General features: G+C 37.0%; 1 protein-coding gene across 1 annotated transcript in view; it reads right to left on the bottom strand.

The window, feature by feature from the left end:
- The window catches only part of GRID1 (glutamate ionotropic receptor delta type subunit 1), a 506,785-nt gene that overhangs the window by 219,870 nt on the left and 259,012 nt on the right, over nucleotides 1–27,903 (bottom strand). Inside the window, exon 3 of the mRNA XM_029963176.1 lies at nucleotides 13,626–13,831. Within this exon, the coding sequence (XP_029819036.1) occupies nucleotides 13,626–13,831 (206 nt within the window). The remainder of the gene's footprint in view (nucleotides 1–13,625; nucleotides 13,832–27,903) is intronic.

Here is a 27,903-nt window from a genome sequence, read left to right as displayed (position 1 = left end):
TTTTCCCAGGATTAATGCACTGTATGGGAACAGGTCATTCTTGATAACTGAAGAAGTTGTTGGTTAACATAAAAGTTTTCAAAGTATTCTCAAACACTCATTATACAAACATTTCAAACCCAAGAAACTGATACCCATCCCCTTAGCTTGTCTTGTTCTCTTTACTTCACTCTCTGGTGTCTTATGACCATCAATGGATTTTACTCTCACACTTTTCCAGTGATAGGAAAAAGTGGTCCCTGAAATATTGATATAGTTACACATCTGCTGCAAATAGAGGCTCCATATCCCTGATCTAGAAGATTAGCAACAGTTTTAGGACTACTTATATTAACAAGTAAATAATGAGCATTTGCGAAAGCAGTGGCATACATGCTATGATTTCCCACACTACATTGCCTTTATTAAAGCAGCTGAAACATCATTGCATCCTTATTCCTTAAACTTCATTTACTTATTTTAAAAACTAGAGTACCAAAGTAATTTTCTAGTATGCAATTTTTTGCTCTTTATTTGATCAACTGTTTTTTTGTCATTGCAAGTCCCTGTGGTTAGGTTGCCTAACCTTCCACAAGCAAGTGACAGTGATAAACAATGAAATCCAGAGTCCTTGGAAAGCTGCTGCATCTTGGCTGGAACACTTTGCTGAAGTAATGATGGTTCCAATAAACAAATAGGCATATTCATTTGCAAATCAATACCAATGAGCTGAGTGGGAAATAAAGGGTGCCATTATGCTCTAGAGCAGCCCAGTGGCCTCTTGATTTAACTGTTTGCCCATCACCATGAACAGTGTTCACAGCTCCAGTGCTGAGGTAAAGCCACTTAGGTAGGACCTAAGTGTTCACTTCTAATTACAGCAGTCAACAAGAAAGCTTCAGTAGTTCATGGGGGTCTTGTGGGTTTGTGTGGTTTTGCTTTTTGGGGGGAGAGTTGACAAATTTTTGTCAAGGTGACAAGAAATACCTAATCAAAACTCCTGGACATGGCAATTGTTTAACTGGGTCATTACCTCTCTACAAAGATTTATATGTACTCTTAATTCTAATTTTAGATTAGCAATTGCAGCAGTGCAAACATATCTCATTAAGTGCCTATGTAGATCATTTTAACATCAGCAGCACTGTTATTTACTGTAAGGATCTCTGGAACTCTTTATTTATCATAAAGAGTGAGTTAAATTTATAACAAAGGGAACCATTGGAAAGGGCAGTGAAATAAAGAGAACAAGAGAAAGACATAAATTCTCCGGCTAGAAAAGCTGAATTTAATTTTTCAAAGTAGCAAAAACCAGACCAGAGATAAAGTTTATGTACACCATGTTGTGGCCACATCAATGTGACTGCTAATACTCCTGACATACAAGGCAACTGTTATCAGCAACTCAAGCTGTCCAGTGCAGCCAGCTTGATATAAACACACTCATAAATTTTTCTATTTCAAAGACTATAGAGCTCAACACTCCCTCTTATATTCACAGTAACTACTAATTACAAGTAGCCAACCAGGCCTTTCCTCTTCAGATGCCAGGACAACGAGCCTTGAAATGGCAAACCTGACTCTTCAGCCTCATTTGTTGATGTTTCGACACTTCCACTCAACCATTTCATTCAGGATTGTTTTCCTTTACATCTGTGACTGCAACGTTCCACAAATTTCATTTAGAAATCACAACTAAGAGTTTCTGCACAAGTCACCATCAAACTGTAGTCTTTTGGGACCGATACCTGGCTGACATTGTCACTCACACTGAAGCATTCCTCACGTCCCCTAAGAGACCTCTGTGCTTTGTGAGGAAGCCAGCCCTGGCACAGCTTTTCCCTGCTCACTCGTATTCAGGCTTTGACCTTTAATTTTACTTTTTGTGTCTTCATCGTTCACAGAAATCTCAGAGCCAATGAGCCTCAGTGAGGCAGTTTTTCTATGCTGTTTCTGTTCCATTTGGTCAGCTTTGCAAGTCCCCTGCATGAAACAATAACCAATTCCAACAGGCTTTTAAAAATGCAGTCCTTCACCTAGTTTACACTGAAAAATGTCAACACTATTGGCAAATATCTGTAGAGCACATCAGAAATGTGAATGTTCTTAATGAGCTGAAACAGATCAACTCTGAAGAGCTTGCACTCTTTAGTTCATTTCTGCTCCAATATCTTTATTTTTCTGTTCCAGCTGCACAGAACACAAACATTTAAACCTTTTTCTTTCATATTTCTGCATACACAAATTCCTCCTCAAACGACTGACCTGGGCATGGTATATCACACAAGGTGTAGTGAGTGTGTGTGTGTATATATATGTGTATATATTTATATATGAAATATATACAGCACATATATATTTTTATATTTTTAATATATATATAAGCATATGTATTTCACATTAATATATATTATACATAAGCATATATATTTTACTCAAACATGGTTGGCATGAAATATAATAGTTATTAATTGGCTCTATTAAGTAATTAATTATCCTTAGTTTTTATGTATTTTTATGGTTCTCCTTTTATTGCAAATTTATTTCCTTTATATTATTATTAGCACTTCTTCATGCCACAGATTTTTCAAATTAGACACTTCCACTGCTTATTTGCCCTGGATGCTGTAACCATCTTATTTACACAGTGACATTTCCAGTGTTAGGGTGCCTCTTGGTTATGGGAGCCATCAGGGATGAGTCTGTCTTGAACTGTGTACTTTTATTAAGTATTCATAACTGCATCCTGGCTGAAGTGCTCTATTTGCTAGGTTGTTCTTTCAATCAAGATGCATTCAGAACTGAAATTGATTTTTAAAATAGGTTGAATGTTAGTATAGTTTAGAAAATGAACACTATGGTGTAATGGGTTTTTGTTTGGTGTGTTTTTTATGTGATGATGTACATCTCAAAATATTCTCTATACTCTTTAATAATTTTATGGGAAAACACATTGGGGAACTTGTAATATTTTCAACTCAATATACTTCTATTAAACACATAAAGTCATTATCATCCTTCAAGGCTTGAGTTTTTTCCCCTTACAATATTATCTAAAAATAATTTTAACATGATTTTTGCTTTGGAAAGCTGGAAGCAAAATATGAATTATATATCAAGACCAATCACTCAAGGTGCTTTCCTAAAGAGTGTCCTTGGAACCCAGTTGCTATTTGCACACACATTAATAAAGTGCAAAGCTTTTAAATCTGATTGCTTCAAGTTGAATGGATGGGTCAGTGCCAAACATATTGATCTCTTTCACAGTGCATGGTCTATTGCAAACTATAACTCCATTACAGCAAAAGGACTCAATTCAATAAATAAAATACAGATTTTTAAAGTTACCTAAGCATCTCTAAATGCTCTGTAGGATTGCACGTGCAAGCAGCATTATTTATCTGAAACTAAAGCCAACATCCACTATTCAAAGAGGGTTTTAATATTTGACACAGCATGTATGGGTTAAAGGCTGCATGTCTGACAAAACGACCACTGGAGTGACAGGACAATCAGTTCTGTCAAATGAAAAAACCAGGGGTCAATGGTGGCAAAGACACACCTGGCAGTGTCAAACGAAAGGATGACCTTTTGGGCAAGTTCTTGGTTTGACATTTAGAACTTCAGTCCCTGCTTCAGGTGAACTCAGTAAATTGCCTACTTTCTTTATAACCTCAATGCCTCAGCTGGTAAAAAAGGGACTAATAACCCTTTACCTCCACATTTTATATTCTATAAGGATAATCATTAGGTACCAGTTTCAACAGGAAGAAATCAACCTTGAAAATTGATCTTCGAATAAAAGCTTTGAAAATGTATCTTAACAAAACCCTGAACATGCAGTGAACAAAAACAGTGACAAAAACAGCAAATCTGGGTATAGAAACCTGATTATATTTCCTTCTATGAAAATTTCAGCATGATGACTTTTCCAGTAAAGAGACATTACTGAAAACTAAAGCTCCATCAGAAAATGTCCTTAGGACACAAAGTGTATGTCCTTTCCCACAGAGGATACTGTCAGATCTGCTTTTATTCCCTTAGTCATCACACTGCAAAGGAAATTATCCAAAACCTGTAAAATTGTCTCCTTTCCCAATAAGATTAATACGAAGGAATTCTGCACACAGCAGAACAACCACCACCAAGAATGGGGAGTATAATCTCTACTGACTATGAATACACAACCTCCCAGTGATTGGAGAGCAGCACGCAGAACAACTGCTCACGTGGTAACAACTGCAAAGACAAGCAGAGCTGACAGACCACACGTTGCCCATCCAAAGAGATGATGCAAGCCCCAGCCCACACAAACTGCTCCCACTGCCAGCCTGTCTCTTCACCCCATTCTTCCTCTCCCTTCTACCTGCAGACCCTTTAACACATGGTTCACTTAACTGAAACTGTTCCTGCTATCATTCACTTTTCTTAGCCACACTCTAAAATTGTTACTGTCTCCTGTTTGACTCGCCAGATATTTCTAATACAGCTGATCACATTTCTTCTTGATAAACTTCCTTTTCTCAGCACTTCTCTCATGGGTTTCCTCCTCTGACAGTTCAGCGCAGTCTCTCCTGGGGACACTTTCTCCAAGTTCCCAAGGAGGGTTCCAAACCCTTTCACTCTGTAATCTTCTTTCTTCACATTAACTTCATCCAGTGAACAAACTAGCAAAAAATTCCATGGTCATTCACATGCTGATGAGTCTTTATCTACTTCTCTCTGACACATTTTTTATATTCTGTTTAGTCTAAATTGACAGCCTGCTTTCTGGATACCCTCACAAGCTTCATGTGGATAACGAGATTTCTCATCTCTCTTCCTTTAGGGAAAGAAAATCCTTTTTCTCAGTCAAAATGAACAGCCAGAACATCAGACTTGCCAATTTGGACTACAAGTGTCATCCTTGACTCTCACTATTTTCAAAGCTTCTCATCCAGGATAAACCCAAAATCTCACAGATTCCTTAGACATAATCTTTTTAATAAACAGTTCTTTTTACCCATATGTAATGCTAAAATTCCTTTCCCAGCTCTGATGATATTACATATTGATTACTTCCAAGTTCATCTTTCTGACCTTAAGAATTGCAAGCTCTCCTCATATGTCACTAAAACTTCTGCTACAAAGAGGATCTCTAACCCCTTGCTTTGATCATTTCACCCATCTCTTCACATTGCTTCAATAGCTCCCTTGTTACCTGTCACATCAAAGATATGCTAACTATCTTCACTTTCAATACTGTATACTTTTTATTCCAATCTTTCAGGTTACCTCTAATTCATCATGAAGATTCTGGCCTTGGTTTCAACCCTTTTCATGTATTCTTATTTATGAAAACATGTCCACAGATATCTCAAAATCCTTTTATTTTCAAAATGCTACCTTCTAAGATCCTGGAATGATGACACTATTGGTGTCACAGAACAATATTCATCATCAATCCATTTTACCCCCCAGATACCTCTATCTGTCACCTCCTGAATGCTGTAAATTCTTTGGGGACACAAATACAGCACCCAGTAAAACAACATCCGAAATCATAACAAGCCACTCAAGTACAGCAAACATACTAGTTATAATAGCACCAGCAGTACTAACAGTGGTAGTAGGAAAAATAATTATTAGCATAGGACTATACTCTCTTTCCAAAACAACTCTCAAACCCTTGCTAATTTTGCAGTATTTGCCATCCTCCAAGGTACAAAGGTAAATGAACTGACACATCACACTTTATGCTGATGATACACCGCTCTATTCCTTTGACACAGAACACTCTTTGCCCGAGGAAAAGACAATCTTCTTGCACAGTTACCACACTGTCTCAAGTTATAAGCTGAATTGAATCAGATCTAACTGCTTGTCCTTGATGAACAAAGTTTCCAGATATTTCTTCCCTTGTATTTCTAGAGAGCTCCCTTGACTCTTTATTTTTGATTTTTTTAGGAACTCTAAACTTTCAACTGTGAAGAAATAGGCATAAAATTCAGTGTTGTCTCCTACACACCAGGCAGTGCTGTATCAACAGCGCTAACCCTCACACCTTCACACTGTGTGCTGCCTGCCAGCACAAAATAACTTTAAGAGGAACAGAGTACCAGTCCTAGGACACCTTGATTGGGATTAGTCTTCTCAAATCATGGTAAATCTCACCCAAGCTTTTATCTCGTACACAGACAGCATTATCCTGTGTGCTACAAGTAATTAGTGAAGGCTTAAGTAATTTTTCAAATTAGTTTGAAACTAAAAATAAAGTCTTGGGTAAATATAATTTTATTTCACCTACTGGAAGTGATTAAAACCCTTCTGTGAAAAGGAGCTGATTTTTGAAGCAGGTGCAAATTATTATCAGCAATAATTACTCATCCCTTCTAAGGATAATGGCCTTCTTCTATAACCTCTGGAACAACTAACGAAATGAATCAGTGGTTTTCTCAATCCAGCACAGTAAGTCTAGAAGTTTATTTTAGGGGAGAGATGGTTGTTCAGAGTCCTGTGCTCCAAGCCAATTCCTGTGCTTAGAGACACGGAAAAAATCAACCTGTAGCTACAGTGTGTACACACTGGTGTTGTAGGTTCAAAAGTTTAATACAGAATGATTATAGTATGTATTTTATAACCCTCAAAGTCAAGCTTCTCTAGAACAGTCAGCTAAACAGTTCACTAAATTTACATGAAAAAGTAAAACCAGAAGATGATAAATAGCTTTTTTTGACTATTACTTTTTTCTGATTTTTGTGAGGCAAAGACCTTTTCTCATGTACCTGGACTGCTTCTGCCAGTGCCTTACAATAGGCAAATGCTAGTATAGGGATGAAATGCAAATGCAGGAGCATATTTAAAATTAATCATCCATAATTAATTACTAATTTCTCCTTTCTGGTAAATTATACCTAAATTGCAGAAAATTATCCTTGCTGGGAATGATAAAGTCATCTACAGATTTGCAGCATTTCAGAGAAACATTTTGCATAGTGACCACAGATATGTCAGAGTATTCAATCTCACTTTTCACTACCTTAAAAATACATATACATATAATTTTTATTTTTAAATTGCACATCAATCAAGGAGTCAGCCAAACGACCTGAAGTAAAATGATTTGGAAAACAGAGCCATGAAGGAGTAGGTGGAGGTGGGGTTAGTTTTTGACAGCTATTTTTTAGTGCCCACTGGACTTGTCCTGTCTCAGCTCTTGCAAAAACCAGCACTTAGACAGTACTAAAGGTGCATTGCCTGTGGCCCAATACAACATTTGTGTGTTTCCAAGTCATTGATAGCTCCTGTTCCTTCAAAAAAACCCACCAAACCATAAATGCAGCCTCTCTCCCCCCATCTTGAGGTTAAATCTCTTCAGAGATCTGGATTAACAAATAAAAAAATAACAAAAAATAATTAGCTAAAAATTGTTTAGTTCAAAAAAATTAATGAAGCTCATGAGACAAAAGTTAATTTCAGATATTTTAATAACTTTGTCAGCCAGATGTTTGGCACAGTTTCCTTTAGACCTGACATCCTTACATGTGGACAGTAGGGAAATTTTGAAGTGAATCCTGTTTTAGCAACCAAACACCTGCAATAAAACAAGGACCCAAAAGTACACTGGATATTAAGCATTTGGAGCAAGAGGAAGACCTGGTTCCTGTACATACAGATTTAATGACATTTAAAAATACATGATCCCTTATGCATATGTGCCCTGTCATCAGATTCAGAATATGAGCTGGGAAATCTGGTTCCTTCAGACCAGACATATCATTACTGGCACGAGAGACTTAGCAAGACTGATAGCAAAGCAGGTTCTAGACTCACAAGGACTTTGTGTGTCTCTTGCCATTTTTCTCAACTGACCCACAAAGCCTCACAAAACTCCTATCAGCTGTTGTTAGAGACGCACAAAATTGGATGAGAGCCTCATGTTTCCCATCATTTCAACAGTCAGGTTCAACATCTCATGTAACGTTCTACTGGAGTAAAAAAAAAAAAAAGGGGTTAAAACTGTCGCTTAAATATACCAGTAGTAGCAAAAGAAATGCCATTTAAATGAAACTAGGTAAGGAATTCATAAAGTCATTTATTCGCCATTTTTTCCCCCTCTTAACAGTGTCTACAAGTCTGTGTAATTGATCACTCCAAACATATTCACAAAGGGATCCAACAGATTGGGATCCCTGTGAAAATAATCCCACCCCTTGGATTAATCACAGTGAAACAAAATGTAGGAGGGTTTGTGTTTTGGGGTTTTCTTTTTGGTCCAGTGGAAAGAAACTTGCTTCAAGGCCAATTTATCCCAAAATGGGAGGGCTTTGTTTTCACTTCAGTTTTAGCATTTCAATGAGATTTGCTTGGGCTTTAATTATAATTATTATTCTCTTTAAGCAAAAAGAGTCTCAGCATATTGAAAATGTCAACAATAGCAGACAAGATTTTAGCTCTAAGGAAGAAATAGAATACCACAGGAGGATTTAGGAGAAATAAGGCGGGCATAATTTAACTTGAACCATTGAAAGAAGAATGTATTATTTCTACAGGTCTGTTACCAGCACTCACAAATCACCACCAGCTCTTTCAACATAGAAATTGCCTTCTAAAAACAGAAGAGGCATAATATTTTTTCCCAAAATTATTCACCAATATTTCAAGATGTTTATATGCTGCAGAGAAAACAGAGATATGGACTAATATGCTGAATGTTTGCAACATAAAATAAATAAAAAAAAGAGAGACGTATGCCAATATGAAATGTTAAGTGCCAGAAAATTAGTATTGAACTTTTTCCAGTTAAATTTTGAAAACTGAAGGTCCCTGAGAAAAAACATTTCATACAATTGCTTGTGGGTGCAAACTGTTCAAGATGCCATAAATAATTCATTCAGCTCCAGTCAAGTAATAACATGTCACCAGCTGCAGAAGGGAAAAAGAGAAGTCTGGAGCACTGTTCACTAACAAGTGCCAACTGAGAGTGCTCTGGGAGTAAGGTATTCAGCATTCTCAATGACCAGGAATGAAGGAAGGCCAGAAATCACTGTGAAATGATCCCAAAAGCCCAAACCAAAAGCAGGATATCTCTATTTATTTCAAAGAATCAGGCAGAACACTTAGTGTGAACTAGGGTAAAAGAGAAAGAGAGAGCAGTCTTTGCTCTCCTGTGGGGACACAGAGGTTACTACATAAACAGGGCAGAGATAAATTACAAGCTGTTTAACACAGAGTTAGTCTGGAATTTTTTAGCTTCAGCTCAATTTGGAATTGCAGTGATTCACATAACTCTGCTGCATCGATACAGGGGTTTTGTATTAATTTTTAAAGCAATTAATCTGCTCTCTTTTATTACCTTTTTTTTTAAAAAAAAGCTTATTTACTATCCTAGGTATGCAAAAAGTTCTGCTTTCATCTGGTTTGCTGCAGGGACATGCATATATACAAGGAACCTTACTGCAGTAAGCTTACTAGCTCAGAGGCAAGGCAGGCTCACAAGTAACTACAGCATTTTCAAAGATCCACCTCAACAGAAACATTTTTCACTTCAGTGAAGATGCCAAAAATACAAGTAATGCTGAGTTAAAGGTCTTGTAAAGCCAATAATGTCTTCTCCTTACAAGTCAACAATTACATGCAAGTGGGTTACAGCCTCTATTTTACTGGTTTTAAAAAGTAAAGTTTATATATATATTATATATTATATATATATATTATATATAATGAAAAGAAGGGAGATTAAAGAATTAATATCACCTATGGTTATAAAGAAAAATGTCATAAAAATACATATCCCAAGCAAACCATATGTCTTCTGTGAAGAATTAAAAAACCAAACCACAGCCACCAGGTACCACACACCTGCCACAGGAAACTTAAGAAGCACTAAATTATAAGACCTTTTCCTCCTCTTCAGATATGTCTTGTCTAAAAAGTACAACGTCTAAACTTATTCACGCAACAAATGTTTCAAGGTAAGTCTTCAGAAGAACTCCTGGATCACCTAGAACATCCTTCAAACCGACTCAGGAAAGTCTGCTAGCCTAATTTACCAGAGTGTTTTTATCCAGTGAACTCTTGAACACCCTGAGGAATGACGTCTCACTGAACCCTCTTGCCAAGTGCTCCTGTTGTCCGACTGACCTCCCTGCTAGAAAGCATTCCCTGTTTAGCTTTGGGTCATTACTTCCTGTTAGACAACCAGGATCACCTTAAAGAATTCCTCCTTCTCCTCTCATGTTCCTTCTCAGGTACTCATCAGTTTATTCCCCTAGGGAGGCTGTATATAGCATGTTCCTGAGACCTCTCTTCATAGGTCGTACTCTCCAACTCTTTTATCATTTTTGTCACCTCTTTGAACTATTTTTCCATTTATTCATTTCACTGTACAGCCCTTAATGATAAAAGCAATCCATACAAATTTACCTCTACTTGCAACCAAAAAACCCTATCGATTGGTAAGTGAAAGAGAGAGGTGAAACCTGGCTGCCACAAAGAGGGGGCCTTTGGAATCTCAGAGTCCTGTGTCTGGGCCAAAGAAACTAACAGAGTAGCTAAAAGTGACACATTTCCCATTTCTGAATTGTTAGTTTTTCTTCTTTTCTTTCTATATATTGCCTTGCAAGAGGATGGCATGGCCTTCAAACTACAAAATTGTGTTTGCTGGTACCTGTACATCTGTACCAACTGAGACAAGAATAGCCAGGATTTTTGCAGGTGGAGAATGGAACATTTTTCTCAACTGATTAAGGAGGGACACTCTTTACAATAGGTTTGCTTCAGTCCCAAAGTGACTTTTTAATGCAAAATCTAGGTTAGTTAACATTTTATAAATGCATTTACCTTTTCTTTTCTGAATAACAGCTGATTCCATGTTTATACCTATATCATTGAAAAGATATTTTTCCTTTCTTCCTCTCTCTGTTCTTAAAGTCAAAGCAGTTTTTATAGTAAAATAATAAATCTTGAAAACTTATGAAATGACTCCTGCTGCAGTAACTTTGACACATGACAGAATCAGGCACTGAAATATTAAGAGAGTTTAATGAAAATTAAGAGATAATCCTAAAATTAAGTTCTTTTAGAATTCAAAGCTTCTTCATATGTGACATGGCAGAATCCTCTAACTTTGTGCATCCAAACTCAGATGAGATCTCTCTGGCCCACCCAAGAAATGATAAGTGAGGTTGAAAACTGGATCCATATTTTTTAGCAGGAAAAATGTATCACTTGCAATATCAAACCAGGCAAAATAAATCTTGTACCAGCTTCCAATGGCTGATGTCTGTGACTTGTGCTAAGAAAAATTTGTTAAAACTGTTCATATCAGGGTTCATAGTCCAAATACTGTTCTTATATCTGTTCTGCATTCCACTGGAGGGTCTACATGCAACACCTGTTTTTATGAAGAAATGTTATTAGCCAATACACCTTAAAAAATGTAATTAAAGCTTTTCAGACATTTTTCCCCTACTACAAAATACTAACTCAGCAAAACTGAAAAACTTAATAAGGAACCTATTTTTCACATGAAATTTTCCATTTCCACAAGTTCGTGGAAACAAAGCATTAAATCCAATTTCTTCTCTTTGTTTTTCAGCTTTTATTTCTAACTTGAGTTAAAGAAAAAAAAATAAATATGTGCAAAATATAAAAATAATATCTTTGCATTTTTTTCTAATGCTACTACTTAGGGTTTTTTTGCAGAGCTAATTTTCCCCCCAAAACTGAAGAGAGAAATTGTTCCAATTTTTCCAAACAATTTTCAAGGTGCAGAGCCAGACTGGTAATAATACTACTAGTATAGAGCTCTATGTTATCTATAGCATGAAATAGTTACTGCAGAAATAAGTAAACCCTTTGAAGGCACTTATTGCCACACACAGTGAGTGATGCATTTCTGTAAATTACATACAAATGCATATTTCATTTAAGTTGAAAGCTGTTATTCTAGACTCCCTGAAAATGTGCTGTAGATAATTAGTTCCACTTATTGACTGAGATCTTGAAGAATTGCAGTTATTTGCTAACTCCACAAAATGTAAGCCCTGCCTCTGCCAGAGAAAGATTCTCCCCTACACTGTGCACCTCACATCTCAAGCCTTTTGAGAGTTCCTTTCTAAGATTTAAATTTTCTTTTATAAAGCTTTTCTGAATCAATCAAGATTCAATATAGGAAGATTGCCAAATAAATTACTTTTCATTTCTGCCCACTGTTAAACTCCTGCAGGGAGCTGGAAATATATCAGAGTCATTAGTCTTAATGCCTATAATACACAGTGCTTTAAGGTGAAGTGAGTAGTAAAGCAGTTTAATACACGAGCCTTTACACTCCAGGCACCTCAGGGTCCTGACAGTGCACTCATCTAAGTCTTAACAAATAAATCTGGAACCTTGAGCACTGAAGGGGGACACACCTTCCACCCAGTTTGAGTCTGAATAAAACACACATGTTTATTTCTTTTTCACACCTGGTTTGAATACTTTGTTAGGACTCACTGGAAAGTTCAGCAATGTGTATTTCTGCTGGAGGTCTGCTACGAAGCAAATAAAACAACTGATTGAGCTGCGTAGAGCTTGCTACACTTTGAGGGTATCTGCTCCCTCATTCTTCTACTGGAAATCCCTGTGTATGCACAAACACTAGTAGAGTTTATCCCTGTGCTTAGTCTTTTCCAAGCTAACTATCTGCCTCATTTGTTTCTGATAAAATTTACCTTATTAATTTAAAAACCACTGATGAACATAAAATGTGGATAATTTACTAATGCCGTTATGGTAAAAAAACCTTAAGAAGCTAATTTGAGTTGAATTTTTTTTTTTAATTTAGCAGGCTTTGATGCAGCTAAACTGATAATTGGAAACAGGTCTCACCCACATTTTAATTTCTTGGTTCAGTCTTATGCCTGGTTAGCTAAAAAAAAAAAATTAAAACCCCTACTTCATTGCCAAATTCTTAGCTAATGAATACACAAACTTATACTGAGGCTTCAACTCTCATTCTCAATTCTGACATATGAAACACTGTAAAATAATTCATTATTTAATATTAAGAAATCTGGATAAAACTAATTAATGCCAAAAATTAGCCCACAGCACACTAATTAAAGTTTGCCCAACAGCTACCTCCCTGTCCTAATTAGCCTCATTGATTTCAAGAAACCACTAAGAAAAAAAAGACAAACATCTAATTCCCACCTCATATTTGATAAAATCTCCTTGATTCAACTTTCAAACATCCGTAATGCGCCCTTTTAACATGAATTTGGACATTTCCACAACAAAGGCATTTCTCTAGGCACATTATGTTTCATTTCTAATGGACTATTGTAGATTTTCTGGTCACTTGTCAACAGCGGTCGAAATCCAGGATAGAATTATTTATACAGAAGACAACCAGACAAAAAAATAATTACTCCAGAGAACTGTATATTATACTGAAAGTGCCCCTCTGGCCCATGCTGCCCCATTTGCACCAACCACAAAGTATGCATTCCATGGAGCATGTGATCTTTCAATTCTCTGGCACCAGAGCCTTGCAATCCCATCCGACATTTAACAAACAGCACTGTCGAAATGGCAAAACAGCAAGGTATCACATAATAAGTCACAATAAGTCATAATACATGTTTCTAAAATATTGATGATAAAAACAACTGTGCACTGACCTCATTAATAAAAGTCTGGGCTCCCCGTGGGCTCAGCAGTAAGATAGCTCTCCGCAATGTGTCCCGATAGCGGTTCAGCTCTTCCGTTTTCATGGTAGTAAAAAGGTTGGAAAATACTCTGCTGATGTTCCTGTCCACTTTTTGTAATGATACATCAAGTCCCAGTCTTGAGGCCTGATCGAGAAATCCCTGCAGCCCACGTATATCTGTAACACAGAGGGAGGAAAAAAAAAAGAGAAAAGAAAAAAGCCACTGCATCAACCTTCATCAGTCAGACAAGCATCACTAATTAGGTGGCAAGCATTATTAATTAGGTGGAGAAAACCTTTTTACTTTTTTCCTGCAATGCTATTAGAAGAGTAGTACTCCATACCACCATCTTCCATGCCTCCCTTTCATAGCCAATGCCAAAGGGGAAACTCCATCAGTTACCTTTCCCCAATCATCTGTGGATGACTCTCAGTAAGGTCCAATTGGTGAATTTGGGTGGCTGTGCCAACCTCCCCAGAAGCTCAAGGCCACAAGGCTTAACACTGCACAAACAAAAAGACAGTCCCACCCCAACAACATAACAGTTCAAATGCAGAAAACCAGGAGCAGATAAATACACAGAGGATAGATCACTCACTCCTAAACTTCTCATTCTACCACAACCTCATACGCCTGCTTTTTTCAAGAAAAAATTACCATATCCAGACCAGACACAGCCCTCCATTTGACATCCCTGTTTTTCTCCTGTCCTATAAATAACCTACCTAAACAGAGGTTTACCATTTACCTGCAAGTCCATGAAATAGTGCACAAAGCCCCAGTCTATTAGAAGAGAAATCATGCAAACAAGCCCATTCAGAACAAGTTTCTTTGAGCTCTATGCCTCAACTTCAGGATGACTGAAAAAAACATATTTCCTTAATCACATTCTAGGGCATCCACGTGGAGGAACACATTTCATATTATGTTCATGCTGAAAGCTGCTTGTTTGAACTGTATTCTTTTTTCCTGACTCTCAGCATTTTTCTGTAATAAATGTCTGAGTTTTTATTTTGTTGTGAAATTTAGAACAAGGTCAAAGTTTATGTTGCAGCAGATTGCTCTCAAAATTAACAGTGACTTGATCACAGCTGTACCATGTTATTACGAGACCTTAATTTTATGGGAAACATGTAAAACTTGAAAAAGAAAGTATTGAAGCATCTTTTCTCACATTCATTTCTCACACTTTCATCATTAAACTTCATCTCCTGGGTGAAGTCGAATGGCTTAAGTTAGAGCACATTTATTGATCCAATAATAAAACTCACTCTTCAGAAAACTTTACTATAACTCTAACAATCTCTGTAAACCACATCATAACACCTGGTGGTTTGCTTTTTTTTTTTAATTAATCATGGAAATAACCATTTTCTGACACTGTTCAGAGAGCTGAACACCATTCCAATTGAATCAATAGCACTGCTTGCTGCCCCCCTGAGTGGGCTCCTAAACCTTGGTGTTTCACAGCCATAGAATACATATCATCACCTTTTATGTCTCCTTGGAAAATGCCATATGAAACCTGATATAAGTAATACCTTGTGAGGATACATCAGGTAAAGAATTTAGCTCACGAACAAGTGCAATATGTTAGTGTCAACTAACAACTAGAAAATATCAGATCCAAAAGAAAAGCATTGGAATTTGCCCTGAGTAGCTTCACACTTCTGTCCAAACATGGCAATGCTTGTTAAGGTGATTACTTCAGCTTCAGAAATCAGCTGAATTGCAGAGACACATCAGAAATAATAGAAACTAAGCTGGGATTGGGCCAACCACAGTGGACTCCCTATTGCCTTTTTAACTCTGGTTTAGCTGACATGATCGTCCCTCCAGCCAACTCCCCCATCAGGAAAGGTGAACTCATGAGGGTTTTGCTGGTCTTTTGCTGCTCAATTTAGGCAGCTAAGTCTATAGCAGCTTTATCACACTGTCAAATACATGCCAGACTAGCTTATTGTCCAAAATCCCAAGTAAGTGAGGATATTAAGGGGTTTATTGCTATGCAGGAATTTCAGGAAAGCATCAGAAGATTTTAGTACTTGTATAACTGTTAAATATTGCAGGTGTGCTGCAAAAATGACAGTGACAAACAACTATCATTGACAGGTTAAAGTATTTCACTAAACTTGTCAAAGTAAGTTTGGATTTTGTTAATTTAAATTCAGTAAGCTATCATTCATTCCTATACACACTTTATGGATATGTGGTATGCAAAACACATAGATTTTTCTTTTAATGATGTTTAGTCCTTCAAAATTACTGCAGCGCTTGATAAGCAAGTATGAAAGAAAGTAAGAAAACTCTTATGATTTGGTAGCAACTTGTCTTTTCCTGTCACCCTCTAAAGTTATCACTGCACAAACAAAAGCTGTTTATAAAAGATTAACTGTGCTGATATTGCTCTAGGTTGGTTTTCTTTTTGCCTTATGTTTTCAGCTGACCTACTGAACTACTGGTTAGAAATATTCTTGTAGACCAGTGCAAAATACTTGATGCATGCGGTAAGACTGTTTGGACTGGGAAGGGTATTTTATATTCCCTTACAAATCTTTCCCCCAAGGAAAACAAGCTATTTCCCAGTTTGAAAAATGAAAAAAAAATTTACTTTTTCCAGCTTGAGAAAGCAAAACCTAAGATGGAAGAGACTGTCCAAGCTCAACTGCACAAGCACAATCTGTGAGTTTTTCGCAGATATAAATGAATGTGAATTTATTCAGTGTTGGCAATTAAAAAGAACTCTGTGATGGTATCTTCCTGAATGCTGACATGCCTGCTCCTACATGGCACTGAGGCACTGAGGAGAAGGAGAAGGTTTGGTGGGAATTCAGAGGTGGAAGTGGGAACTGAAGTGTTTTAAGAGGTGACTAACAATTTTAGGTGCCTGCATAATGGGAACTTTTCTTCATAAGTAATTATCTGCAACCATTACCAAGAGGGCAATCATTTCTTAAAATGTATCAGTAAACAAATACAGAAACACATGCCCATATGCAGGAGCATCTGTTTAAAAGACATAATAAATTAGGCTCATTTTTATTTTATCTGACATATCACACAAGGAAGAGAGTACCCTCATTTTTTTTCTCCATTTAGTAGATCACAAGTCCATGAAACATTAAAGAAAAACTGAGCTTTGTTCCACAGTGGTTGAAACAGAAATATTCACAGATAACAGTTATGAATTTCTTTTCATTTCTCATAATCTAGGACAGCTCACCCTTCATTTCCTTCAACACTAAAATGAGTTTTATAAAATTCACATAGAATTTCATAAAAATAAAGGGTTCTATAAATGCTTCTGCCTGTTAAAATACAATTGTTTCCTGTCTCTTGTAGTCTTAACAGAGACTTTTTATTAAGTTCAGATTCTAACATTAGAGTTATCCTGGACTATTACTAATGAAATAATTCCTTGTCCCCATTTCTTTCATGTTTTCTAGGAAAAGTATACCACTTCAAACTTTCACTTGTGCCTAGAACATCTGAAAAAGGACAGACCAGTTTGCAACCTTCAGCCATCTGCCTTCAGTTTCACAGTTACTTCCTTTTGCTCAGGTTGTAACCTACACTCAACATTAAAATCACATAGTCATATTTTAATTATCTAATTGCCCACCTGAGTTATGCATGCTCAACATGCAGAGCTTCAGAGGCAATATTTGAAAATTTCCCTTTAGAGAACATGAGTTTCTTAGAGATGATAAAACACATACACTTCAAAGAGAAACTGCACTACAGAAAATGCACTCGGGTGAGCACCTCTCATAGAAGTGATATGTAAAACCATATGATAATTGGATATGTTTACAACACTCTAGTGTCATCCACCATCATGTGGAATCAGCAGGCTGGAATTAGAACTAACTCAATAGATCTTCATAAGGAAAGCAAATTTCTTATGAACTTTGGGCCTCTTCTGTTAAATCTGACTGGAGAGAGAATTTCTGTGGCCCAGAGCCTTCTTCCCAATGCTGACAGATATACCGTATGTCCAGGTCTGACAATTTTAGGGATAACTATTACAAGGAGGGAAGGAAAGTCTTGATGCACTGCTAAGATATGAATTCTGTCAGTGTGACTACAAAACTAATGCTTGCCATAAATAAAGGGTGTTATTGTACTATAAGGAATAATGGGATATGTAATTTCCTGCCATAGGTTAGGTTGGTTACTGCACTGGCTGATTGGATCACAAACATAAAAGAATAATACTAAACATGGCATTAGCTACCTGTAAAGCTCATTATCAGGTACTAAAGTAATTAATTTTTATTATATTATTTATAATCTTGCTTATGCAAAACACTTCTGGAGTCTACCATAGCATTCACCTTTCATAAATTCACAGGATCTGATTCTTGGCCTTGACAAAAGCAGGTTTAAGCTATTATTTTTCTGGGAACAGCTGTGTGGTTGGGCACAGCTGGCCTTTTAGGACGGCTCATTGCAGAAAGGAATTTCCAGGAGGTAAAGAGCACTATATTGTCTTTTCAACACCAGTTCCTAACCCCACTTGACAGAAATAGAGGCAGCACATGGCCAGGAAACATTTTACTTTGGGCAGAAAACAGCTGGAAGCAAACTGAAGTATCAAGCTGGAGCTGAAAGCAAGGCTGAAGAAGCACCAGGATATAACTTCACGCTCTGTCATTTTTATCCAAGTAAATTCTGGGAGGACTAAGTATTGTCACCAAGTTCTGTTTTCAAATATCCTACACCAATCCTTTCACCTGTACATTTGTAAGAGGGAAAAGTAAATAAGTGTGAAAAACAATGAGATCAGGTGATGGTGAGGTTTTGAGTTCTCATTTGCAGATTGTAGGCTCTTCACACTTTTTTTTCTTCCTATATCAGTTCTGTTTGAGCATTATTTTGACGATATTTAAAGTATTGAGAAGAGTGTAAAGGAGACTTGGGTAGTTTCACTGTTCTAGCATTATGCACTTATAAAAATTCATTTACCTTTTCCAAAATTTTAGGAAGGCTATTCAAGGCATTGTTCCTTATACTTAAAAGCTCCAAGAGAAGAAAAAAATTGCTATTTCTTATCTTTCATACAAAAATCCTCTCCTTTACTTTAGGTTCATCTCTCTTGACTTCAAATTGAACAGAATACTTCCCACTTATTATTTCATTTCTTGAGACAGAATAAAATACTCACTCCAGGATTCACTGATTTGGAAGATAACCTATAAGCACTCTGAAACAGCTTTCCTAAACCACTTCAGTTTCATGGATTTCATTCTTTTTATCTTACATTGGCTGTTCTCCCTAATTTTCACAACTGAAAATTGTTTGTATTAGAAATAAGGGATAATATGACTGGTGTTAGAAACAGAGACACATATCCTGATGATTAGACTCCTGCTGCACTGCCAGCTTTCTGAATAAATTATTTCGAATACCATCTTTTTGTCCTTGCTGTAGATAATAACCTACTTGAGGGATTTGAATATATTCTAGTATTTTAGAAAGCTGAAAGTGGACATACTTCAGAAGTAGCTCTTATTTTTCAGTTAATAAATAACAAAATTCTTTCTTCAAACAATAGAAAGAATATTGCTATTTATGCTTCCAAAAGGGAATTATTTCATCCAAATCATCTAGAAGAATTAGACTCTGAGCAAGTACTGAAACTTCCAATCTAAAATATTCACAAGATGATTTTAACTGTTCAAATAGATTGGTTAGTCCAGAAAGTATAACAAAGATACGACTACATCAATTTGAGAATATAAATGCTGATTAGTTCCCAGTGCAAATGTGAGATTATATTAGTGCAGCATATTTTCTACTTTTTTTTTCTCTGCTCTTACAGCCTTCCTCCAAACATGTAACTTCTCACTTTACCTACATCATTTCCTTGTATGTCTCTGCCTGCTGTATTCCCACAATCAGTGCTAAGATAATTTATTCTACAAACATTAGAACTCACAATTTCAAACTATGTCTGATTTAGTCACCTCATTCCTAATTAAGTTTTAGTTCAAAAAATTTTCTGCTAAGGAAAAAATATTTGGCTTTTTTCATGCTTTTAGATATGCCAGAGCTCAAAGTAACACTCTTCAATTATATTCCATTTTCTTTTCCTTTTTTATAAAGAAATTAAGTCAATAACTAGGCAGGAATTATTACAGCAAGTAGATATAATATCAGGTACAATAAATCCATTAATTAAATTGGATATTGTTTATTATTCAGTTTAGATAAGAACAGCTGTACTAGATGTGACCAGACGAGAAGTTCTGGTGAGCTCCAGAGCCTGTCTCTGACAGACAGAGTATAAACCAGGAGCAAATCATGGATATTTCCCTGTAATATTCTCCTGATAATTCAGTTTGCAGTGCAGGGAATTCCTGAGGCAGGGGTGGTTTCTATGTATTTCTATGCACTAAGGGTCTGTGTAACTCTCAGGGGGTTCTCCTGCATAGAACAGCAGCAGCTTCCCTTTAAGCCCATGTGAACTATGAGCATCCAAATCAGTTCACAACCAGCATAACAACCTGAGAATTTTCAGGATCCCCCTGGACTTTCCCATTTCCCAATTTTATCTTTCTCTTCTGGACAGTTCTACTAATATGGATCAAAGACAGAGCAACATGCCAGCACCTTCACTGCCTCACCAACCAGACCTAGAAGCTGCATAGTCCCTTCTCAAAGAGATGAGAGAAATACCAGAAATCAGATATTTCTGCAAAGAAAAAAAGTAGGCTATCAGAAATTTAATCTTTGAAAAATGCACAGAATACTGATTCATCACTTAAATCTAGATCACAAGCTGACAATTGACCACCTTTTCATAGGAACTAAAAGTATTACATGTGTATTTGGATACAAGAGTCAGCATTAACCAGATGCAAAGACCTACTCCAAACTCCTCGTGATATCGAAGGCTGAAGTTTGTATAACGGCTGCAGAAATTTTCTATTGGGCAGTTATACAGCCCACATTGATATTATTTTCATGCTTTCAAATATAAAAAGTACTTTGAAAAGAGTCGAATCACATATATTGGTGATTTTCACTCCTAAACAGATGGGAAAGGTACAGAATGCACCATAAAGCCAGATGTGTTGTGTGCACAAACAGATGTTTTTCAGACCTGGCTTATCATAGAAGGCAGATATCACTATTAACAATATTTAAAAGTTGCTCTGCACAACTGGTGTTTCATACCTGAAACAGCTGATCCAATCTGAAGGTAACTGGAGCTTCCCAGGAGGCCCAGAAGCACAAAATCTTTTTAAAGGCTACAACAGCCCTTTCACATTTAGCATGAAAGGTCAACTACAGGTCTCTCCTGCTGGATGTTAACACTCAGCATTCAAAAGCACAAGGAAAATCACCTCAGGAAATTCATTATTGCTGAAAAAAAACCATGGACATATGCTACAATTGATGTAAAAAGGGAATTCACTGAAGAACCAGCATTTCCATTCAAATCATCCATTCAATTCTTCCAAGTGCAATAATTGCCAACTGTTTGCCCAATGGTAAACCACTGAAATGAGCTGTAATAGCTTCTCACCTCACTACTGCTGTTTATATACTAAAATACATTACACAGTGGAACTGCTGAATCTTCTTATGAGACCAAAAATATCTGTATTGACAGAAAATATACTTTTCCTGATGTACAGACTCAGTTTAAATGAAGTATTTCTTCCATCTAAACTAATTCTAATTATGACATTAAATTACTGAGCTTAATATTTGCTATGACTGAGTACCATAAAATCTAAACAACCATCCATCAGTACCTTAGGAAAACATATCTTTCTTCTCTTGGAGGGCTGAGATGCACATTCCTGAAGCCATATTATTTTGCATAAATATGTGAATTAATAGTGCCCATTTAAGACATTGTGACTGTCAGCCTATCTGCTTTCACACAAATGTAGCTGTTATGTTAAGCACCTGTTACTGCCTGGTAACTCTGGTTACTGTACTTGGACACTTGAAGAACATCCTTCCTAAATAAAACCAGCAACCCAAAACTAGGGATAAGTTTGCAAGTAAAAACATCCTGAAACAAACCAAGTGTGTAAAGGGTGTGCCTTTAATAGAGAGGCAAAGGTTATTTCTTCTCATTCAGAGAAAACCAGGAGTCACCTGAGAATTTGAGAGAGGTTCATTCTCTGCATGTATACATAAGTGTCAAGCAAAGAGAAGGTAGAAGCATGTCCCTTTGGATTTAATGGATTGCAGAGCAAGTCTCCCTCTTGTTTAAATGAGCATTAAATACCGTACATTCCAATCTCAAGAGAGGTGGCATTAAAATTATTGCAGATAAAGGAATTAAATTCCCCCTTGAGGAAAGGCTACTGGCAGGAAGACCTGATTCTTTTACATGTGTGACAGTAATTATTGCTTGTATTCATACAACAGTCTTTCAGTTAAGGGTCTCAGTGTACTTTATAAACACCTGTACAGTATAAAAAAGTATACTCTATAAATACACACTAGAGAAGCTAGATGTTCTTATACCTGCTTAACTACATGTCAGCAAATAATAATTCAACTCTCTGTTGAAGAAACTTTCTCTCATTTTTATAGGTTCAAGAAAAAGTCAGTTGCTCTGGGCACAGAAACAGCAGAAAGGCTGCCAGAGCTGCCAGTTCTAATGTTGGCACCCTCCAGGGATGGAGTCTTCACTGAGGAAACAGAAATTCTCTTTGTTGTTACTATTTCTCAACCAGTCTCAGATTTTTCCCAAGCAAGTCCTTACTTGTTGTTAATTCTGTACTATCTCCAGTCTTCTGCACTGTGACTTTGGCAGATGCCCCAGTTTCACTCCAGTGCTTGCTTTTCAGGGCATTCAGTACAAGGTGGCAGAGGGGCACCGAGCCCACACCTCCCCTTGAGCCTGACTGCCCCCAGCACAGTGTTCTCTGACCGAGGCAGCTCCTGGCTGAGGTTGTGACTAAGGCTCTGTGTCCCCACACCACACACCCCATATGGACACCTCGCTCACGTGGAACCTGAGCTTCACAGAGCTCACCTGCCCTGGCAAGCCCATCCTGAACTACTCCGCCAACAGTTGCTCACCTGCTGGCAAGGCAAGGACAGCAGTGACCATTTTTGGTTCAGAACTGAGGAAGAAGGACCCTTTGGCCAATCTTTATTTTATTTGCATGATGTCCATCAGGCCATAAGGACGATGGTAGTATTGGAAGTTTAATTTCCTTGGATAGCCACTTGACTCACAAAATGCATTTTAATATAGACTTCAATATTAATTGAACTTGAAAATGGGAAAAAAAATGTAACCTTCTTTAATTTCCTACTTTTTTTAAAGCCCATTTTTGCAATATAGCCTCCATAAAACTCTGCACAAAAACGTGAAGGAATACAAAAATCAATTATAGACTGTTCTGTTCTCCAGTGTTTTCTGGTAAAAGCAAGATGAGAAGGATCCCTACCGAGATAACAAATCTCTTGGCAGAAGCAGGAGGGAGTTGAAAATAAAAACTAAGTTCATGTCACATATAATGACCACCAATTACTCCCTCTTGTAGGAATACACCAAACACAAACGAACAGGGAAAAAAATAATCAATTGCCAATTATTCATTCGCATTATGACAACTACTTTAGTACAATGGCAAATACAAGTACTCCATTCTCTAACAACAGAACTCTGATTCGGGGGGGGAGAGGAAAACACGAAAAATAACATGCTAGAAAACAAAACCACAAATCTGCTTGTACTTTGTCATCAGCTAAAACCTCCTCAGGCATCCCTCTCTCAGCTCCATGCTTTTGGAACATAATGAGAAATGATTACTGAAAAGACAACTGCTAACTCTGAGGTGGTACATTGTACCAAGACTAGTGCCAAAAGATTCTCCGCTCATCATATTGTAAACAAAAGTAATACATTTTAACAGACAGAAAAATTAGATGTTTCAGGCCTTAGTCCTACAAACATTCAAGTGTGTATTTTGCTTCGTGTGAGGAAATTCAATGCCAAGTCTCCTCCCACAGACAAAATCTCCCAACACACAAATAAGTGTTCACATAGCTCCTGTAAATTATTCCTGTGAGGATAATCAGGACAAACACTTTAAGCACATAGAACGTACGCTTTCCTGGATGTGAAGCACTTCTTTCTCAAAACGCCAATAAATAAAAAATAACAATAATAATAAAAATATAAAAAAAAACCACAACAAACTGAAAAACCAAGCAAAAAGCTTCCCAGCTTTTTAACCAATGCTCCTGTGCAGCCCTCCTCTCCAAACTACTTCCCTGACAGTTTAACAGCTTATATCTATGACAGAATACATGGCCCTTGTGAAAGCACTGTAAACTTGCTCTTGCCAGGCATGCCTAGGACTGTTTCATATGGTAAATTTGGGTCTAGAGAGTAAGTCCTATGAGGAGCAGCTGAGGGAGCTGGTATTGTTTAGCCTAGAGAAAAGGAGGTTTAGTGGAGGCTTTTCTTGCTCTCTACAAACTACCTGAAAGGAGGTTGCAGCCAGGTGAAGGTCAGCCTCTACTCCCAGGCAACTAGAGACAGGACAAGAGGCCTCAAGCTGTGCCAGGGGAGGTTCAGGTTGGACATCAGGAAAAACAATTCACTGAAATGCTGGTTAGGCATTGGAACAGGCTGCCCAGGGAGATGGTGGAGTCACCATCCCTTGAAGTGTTCAAGAAATGACTGGAGGTGGTACTTAGTAATACAGCTTAGTTTGGCGTGGTGGTGTTTGGTCAAAGGTTGGGCTCGATGACCTTGGAGGTCTTTTCCAGCCTTAATGATTCCATAATGTGCCCAGACACAAAAGTAAATATCCAGTTTTCTCCATTAAAAAATTAATAACCATGGGTAAGAATATTTTTTCTTATTCTCTTTACTATATTTTATAGAGCAACAGCAAAGAGAAATATTTACAGGAAAAGTGTCTTCTCATTAAATACTCAGCTGTAGAAAAGGATAATGGGAAAATGGGAGCATAATGCTATATAGAGTTTTCTGATTCCACTAATGTGCCCCTCACAAATTTAATTAAAATACCTTTATTTGAATAAAAGCAAATACAGTAAGTATCCTCTGTTTACTTGGCAAAACCATTCCCAGCAAAGTAAATCTCAAAAAACCTCCATTCACAATTCACTAGAAAGTTATTTTGAGATCTGCACTCACAGATACCCAAAGAGACAACAGGAAAACCCCCTTCATATTTTTCAAAAGCAAGAAGTATTCAGGGTTCTCAGTTTACTTCAGTGACAGTAAGGGGGTTTATTTGCATGTCTATAAAACCAGGACTTACTAGAGTGTCTCCTTTATACATATTTATGAGTAAATGAAATGGGAGATCTATATGCCTCAGTAAATTTAAATTTGATTGTAGGACTCAAAGAGAAATCGACTCTGCAAAATCTGACAAGCTTTTATCTACTGATGACAATCATTAATCTGAAGGCTGTTTAGGAAGTAAAATATACCCTAAGGTTAATATTTCAAGGGGTCTTATTTTTTTCTCCCCTAATGAACTTAATTCCTTAGCTAATATCTTCTTAATTACTGGAAAGGAATTAGACACCTCCAAAAGTCACCAGGAAAAACCTTATCTTTAGAAAAGGCTGAAAAGGACATCTCTGGCTGAGCAGTGCCACGCAGGTGCTGCTATCTTTGGTGGGTGCTGGCAAATCTGCACATCTTAACAGAGTTCACAGAAGCAGACACTGTGCTAATTTCAGTTACTTTAAATAAAGCAATGGCTTGGAAGAGGACAAGATGTCATGCCAGAAAGGATAGGATAATATGTTACTGCCAGGCATCTAAAAAACCATTCATCAGGTAAAGACAAGACTAATGTAATCACTGATTTCTCATTTTTCTATTCTTGTAGAGTAGCTGGAGAGGGGAAAACAGAAATCTCTCCTTAAGAAAAGATTACAATTGCTACAATGCACCGAAAGGAAAACAAAAAATATTAAAAATATAGCTAATAAAGCTAATTACTTTCACATATTCCAGTTATCAAGGGGAAAAAAAAATTTAATTCTGCTGAGTTCACGAGAACAATTCAACTACATGATGTTTTAGTATAAAGGTATGGAAAGACTATTTGAACTCTAGGTGAACTATACATAGGGGGTTTTTATTTTTATTTCTAACTTTTATTCTTCTATTCACTCTGGGTAGAATAAATCCCAGGTTTTTATTCCTGGGACACAACACATCAAGCTCTGTATCTTTCTAGCTCTAAGGTAACTTCCACATACTGTAATTAATAATAAAAGGACCAAATGAGAACTAACATTTTTCACTCTACCAGCTCATTTATTCACCAAGTGTAGGTAATATGTTAGTTAAGGTTTCAGTTTATTCATCATGAAAATCATTATGCTTTGATCCTACATAATATGTTCAAGCACTTCTCCATCTGAAATATATTTGGTCAATATAGTTGACAACTCGAAGCAGAGGGGGAAGCAGGGTGAGAGACTTCTTGTCAGGAGAATGTGACCCAGATCTCTGAAAGGCCACTTAAGAATGCCAGCTGGAAATCTTTGGAAGGCAAAATAGCACCGAGTGTTTTTCTTAAGCTTAGATTTCTTTGTTATTTTATGATCCTCATTTAAGCAAAAACGAGGTTCTTTCCAGTTCAGGTATTTCTTCAAATCTCTTCATTCACTCATATAATCATTTCTCTCACTATCAAGAGGTTGTTCTTGGTCACTGAGTACATTAACAGGTTTCATCTGCACCTTCTTCCTTCCCTAAGCATTTATTGAGATGCATTTCCTGGCTTATAACTGCACTGACTTCTCCAGCAGCACAGACAATACAGCTGTAAACTTCAGGGAACAAGACAGCCATGTAAGCTGCTGGAAACACCCTTACTTCAAAACCTTCTAGCAAGAGGTTGCAGATGCAGTTTCACACTTCATTTCTTCTGACATGTCCCCAGAAACACTGCTGTGGTATCCAGTGACAGCATTTGAAACCACACACCCCAGCACCTCCGAGGCTTTATTACACTAGCTACTGTTCCCATGAAAAAGAAACATTTTTTTTCCCCTGAAAACAAGTACTCAGTATTTGTTTGAACAGAGCTCTTTTGCTCAAAAGAGTGGAATGAATGATCAGCAAAATGCGCTTTAACACCGGAAAAAGAGAGAGCTGGAAGTTAGGCTCTTGAGATTTAGGAGGTCACTGATTACATTCTTTATACAGCAGGACCTTTTTTCTTTTTTTCTTTCTTTCTCATTTTTCATGTAGAAAGAGTCTAATACTAAAAATATAAGTTTCTGGTTGTTTTATAATAGTATCCTGATTTATGTTTTCTTTCACCCCTTATAACCAAGTCTTACACATTTAAAAAAAAAAAAAAAGACATTTTCCTCTGCTTTCTAAATTTATATCATCTTAATTCTTCTGTGTTATATTTCAGTGATTGAAACATGCAATTTTAATTGACTTTCAATGAGTGGAATAAACCCTTACTCTCCTCTTACAGAGTACTCATTCATCTCTATCTGAAGTGATCAATGATCCATTTATCAATCCCACAATGTTGAGAGGTTTACATATATATACACTCTTTCCCAAGCTCACTAGGAAAAGTTTGACCAAAAACATGAGTATCTGTTTAAATCTCTGTAGTGTGAGAGGCAGGGAGGTGTAAGAGGACTCCATTGCCACAGTAATAAATAGCAAGCAATAAAAATATTTCCCTTGAGGAACTGTGGGATAGTTAAGTGCAGAAGCTGAAGGAGGAATATTAGAATGAATGTAGACCAGTTAATTGAGGATAAACATATCGAGGTGGGAGGGAGGGAAGAAAGACTTCTTGAACTTTGCAGTATGCTAAAGACAATTTGAAGAGACAGTGAGTAAAAAACCTACTTAGAAGGGAAGAGAATGAATCATCTGAAATTTGCAGTGGATTTAGTGAAGTGCATAGTCCCACGTGCTAAAAAGATGTGAAGAGAGATAGCAAGGTTGACTGTGAAAATGAAAGAATTGGACACTGAAGAGTGCCGTGGGAATTTTGAGGCAAATTCTTCTAGCAACTACTAAAGAACAGAAAGGAAAGAACCAAAGCAAACTAAAGAGTATCCTCGAGTCTACTACTTGTTCACACTTTTGACCTGGTTCTGAAGAAAACAAACAAAAAAACTCCCAAACCTCCCACAAACCACAACGAATTGAAAATAGTCCAAATGAACTATTCAAAAACTTTTTATTGTTTCTGATTTTATAATTCACTACTGCAAATTATTTTTGCTG

Source organism: Manacus vitellinus, unplaced genomic scaffold (genome assembly GCF_001715985.3).
Source record: "Manacus vitellinus isolate BGI_N305 unplaced genomic scaffold, ASM171598v3 scaffold_54_pilon, whole genome shotgun sequence".
In the NCBI taxonomy this organism is placed as follows: Eukaryota; Metazoa; Chordata; class Aves; order Passeriformes; family Pipridae; genus Manacus; species Manacus vitellinus.
This window is presented reverse-complemented; position numbering and strand designations above follow the sequence as displayed.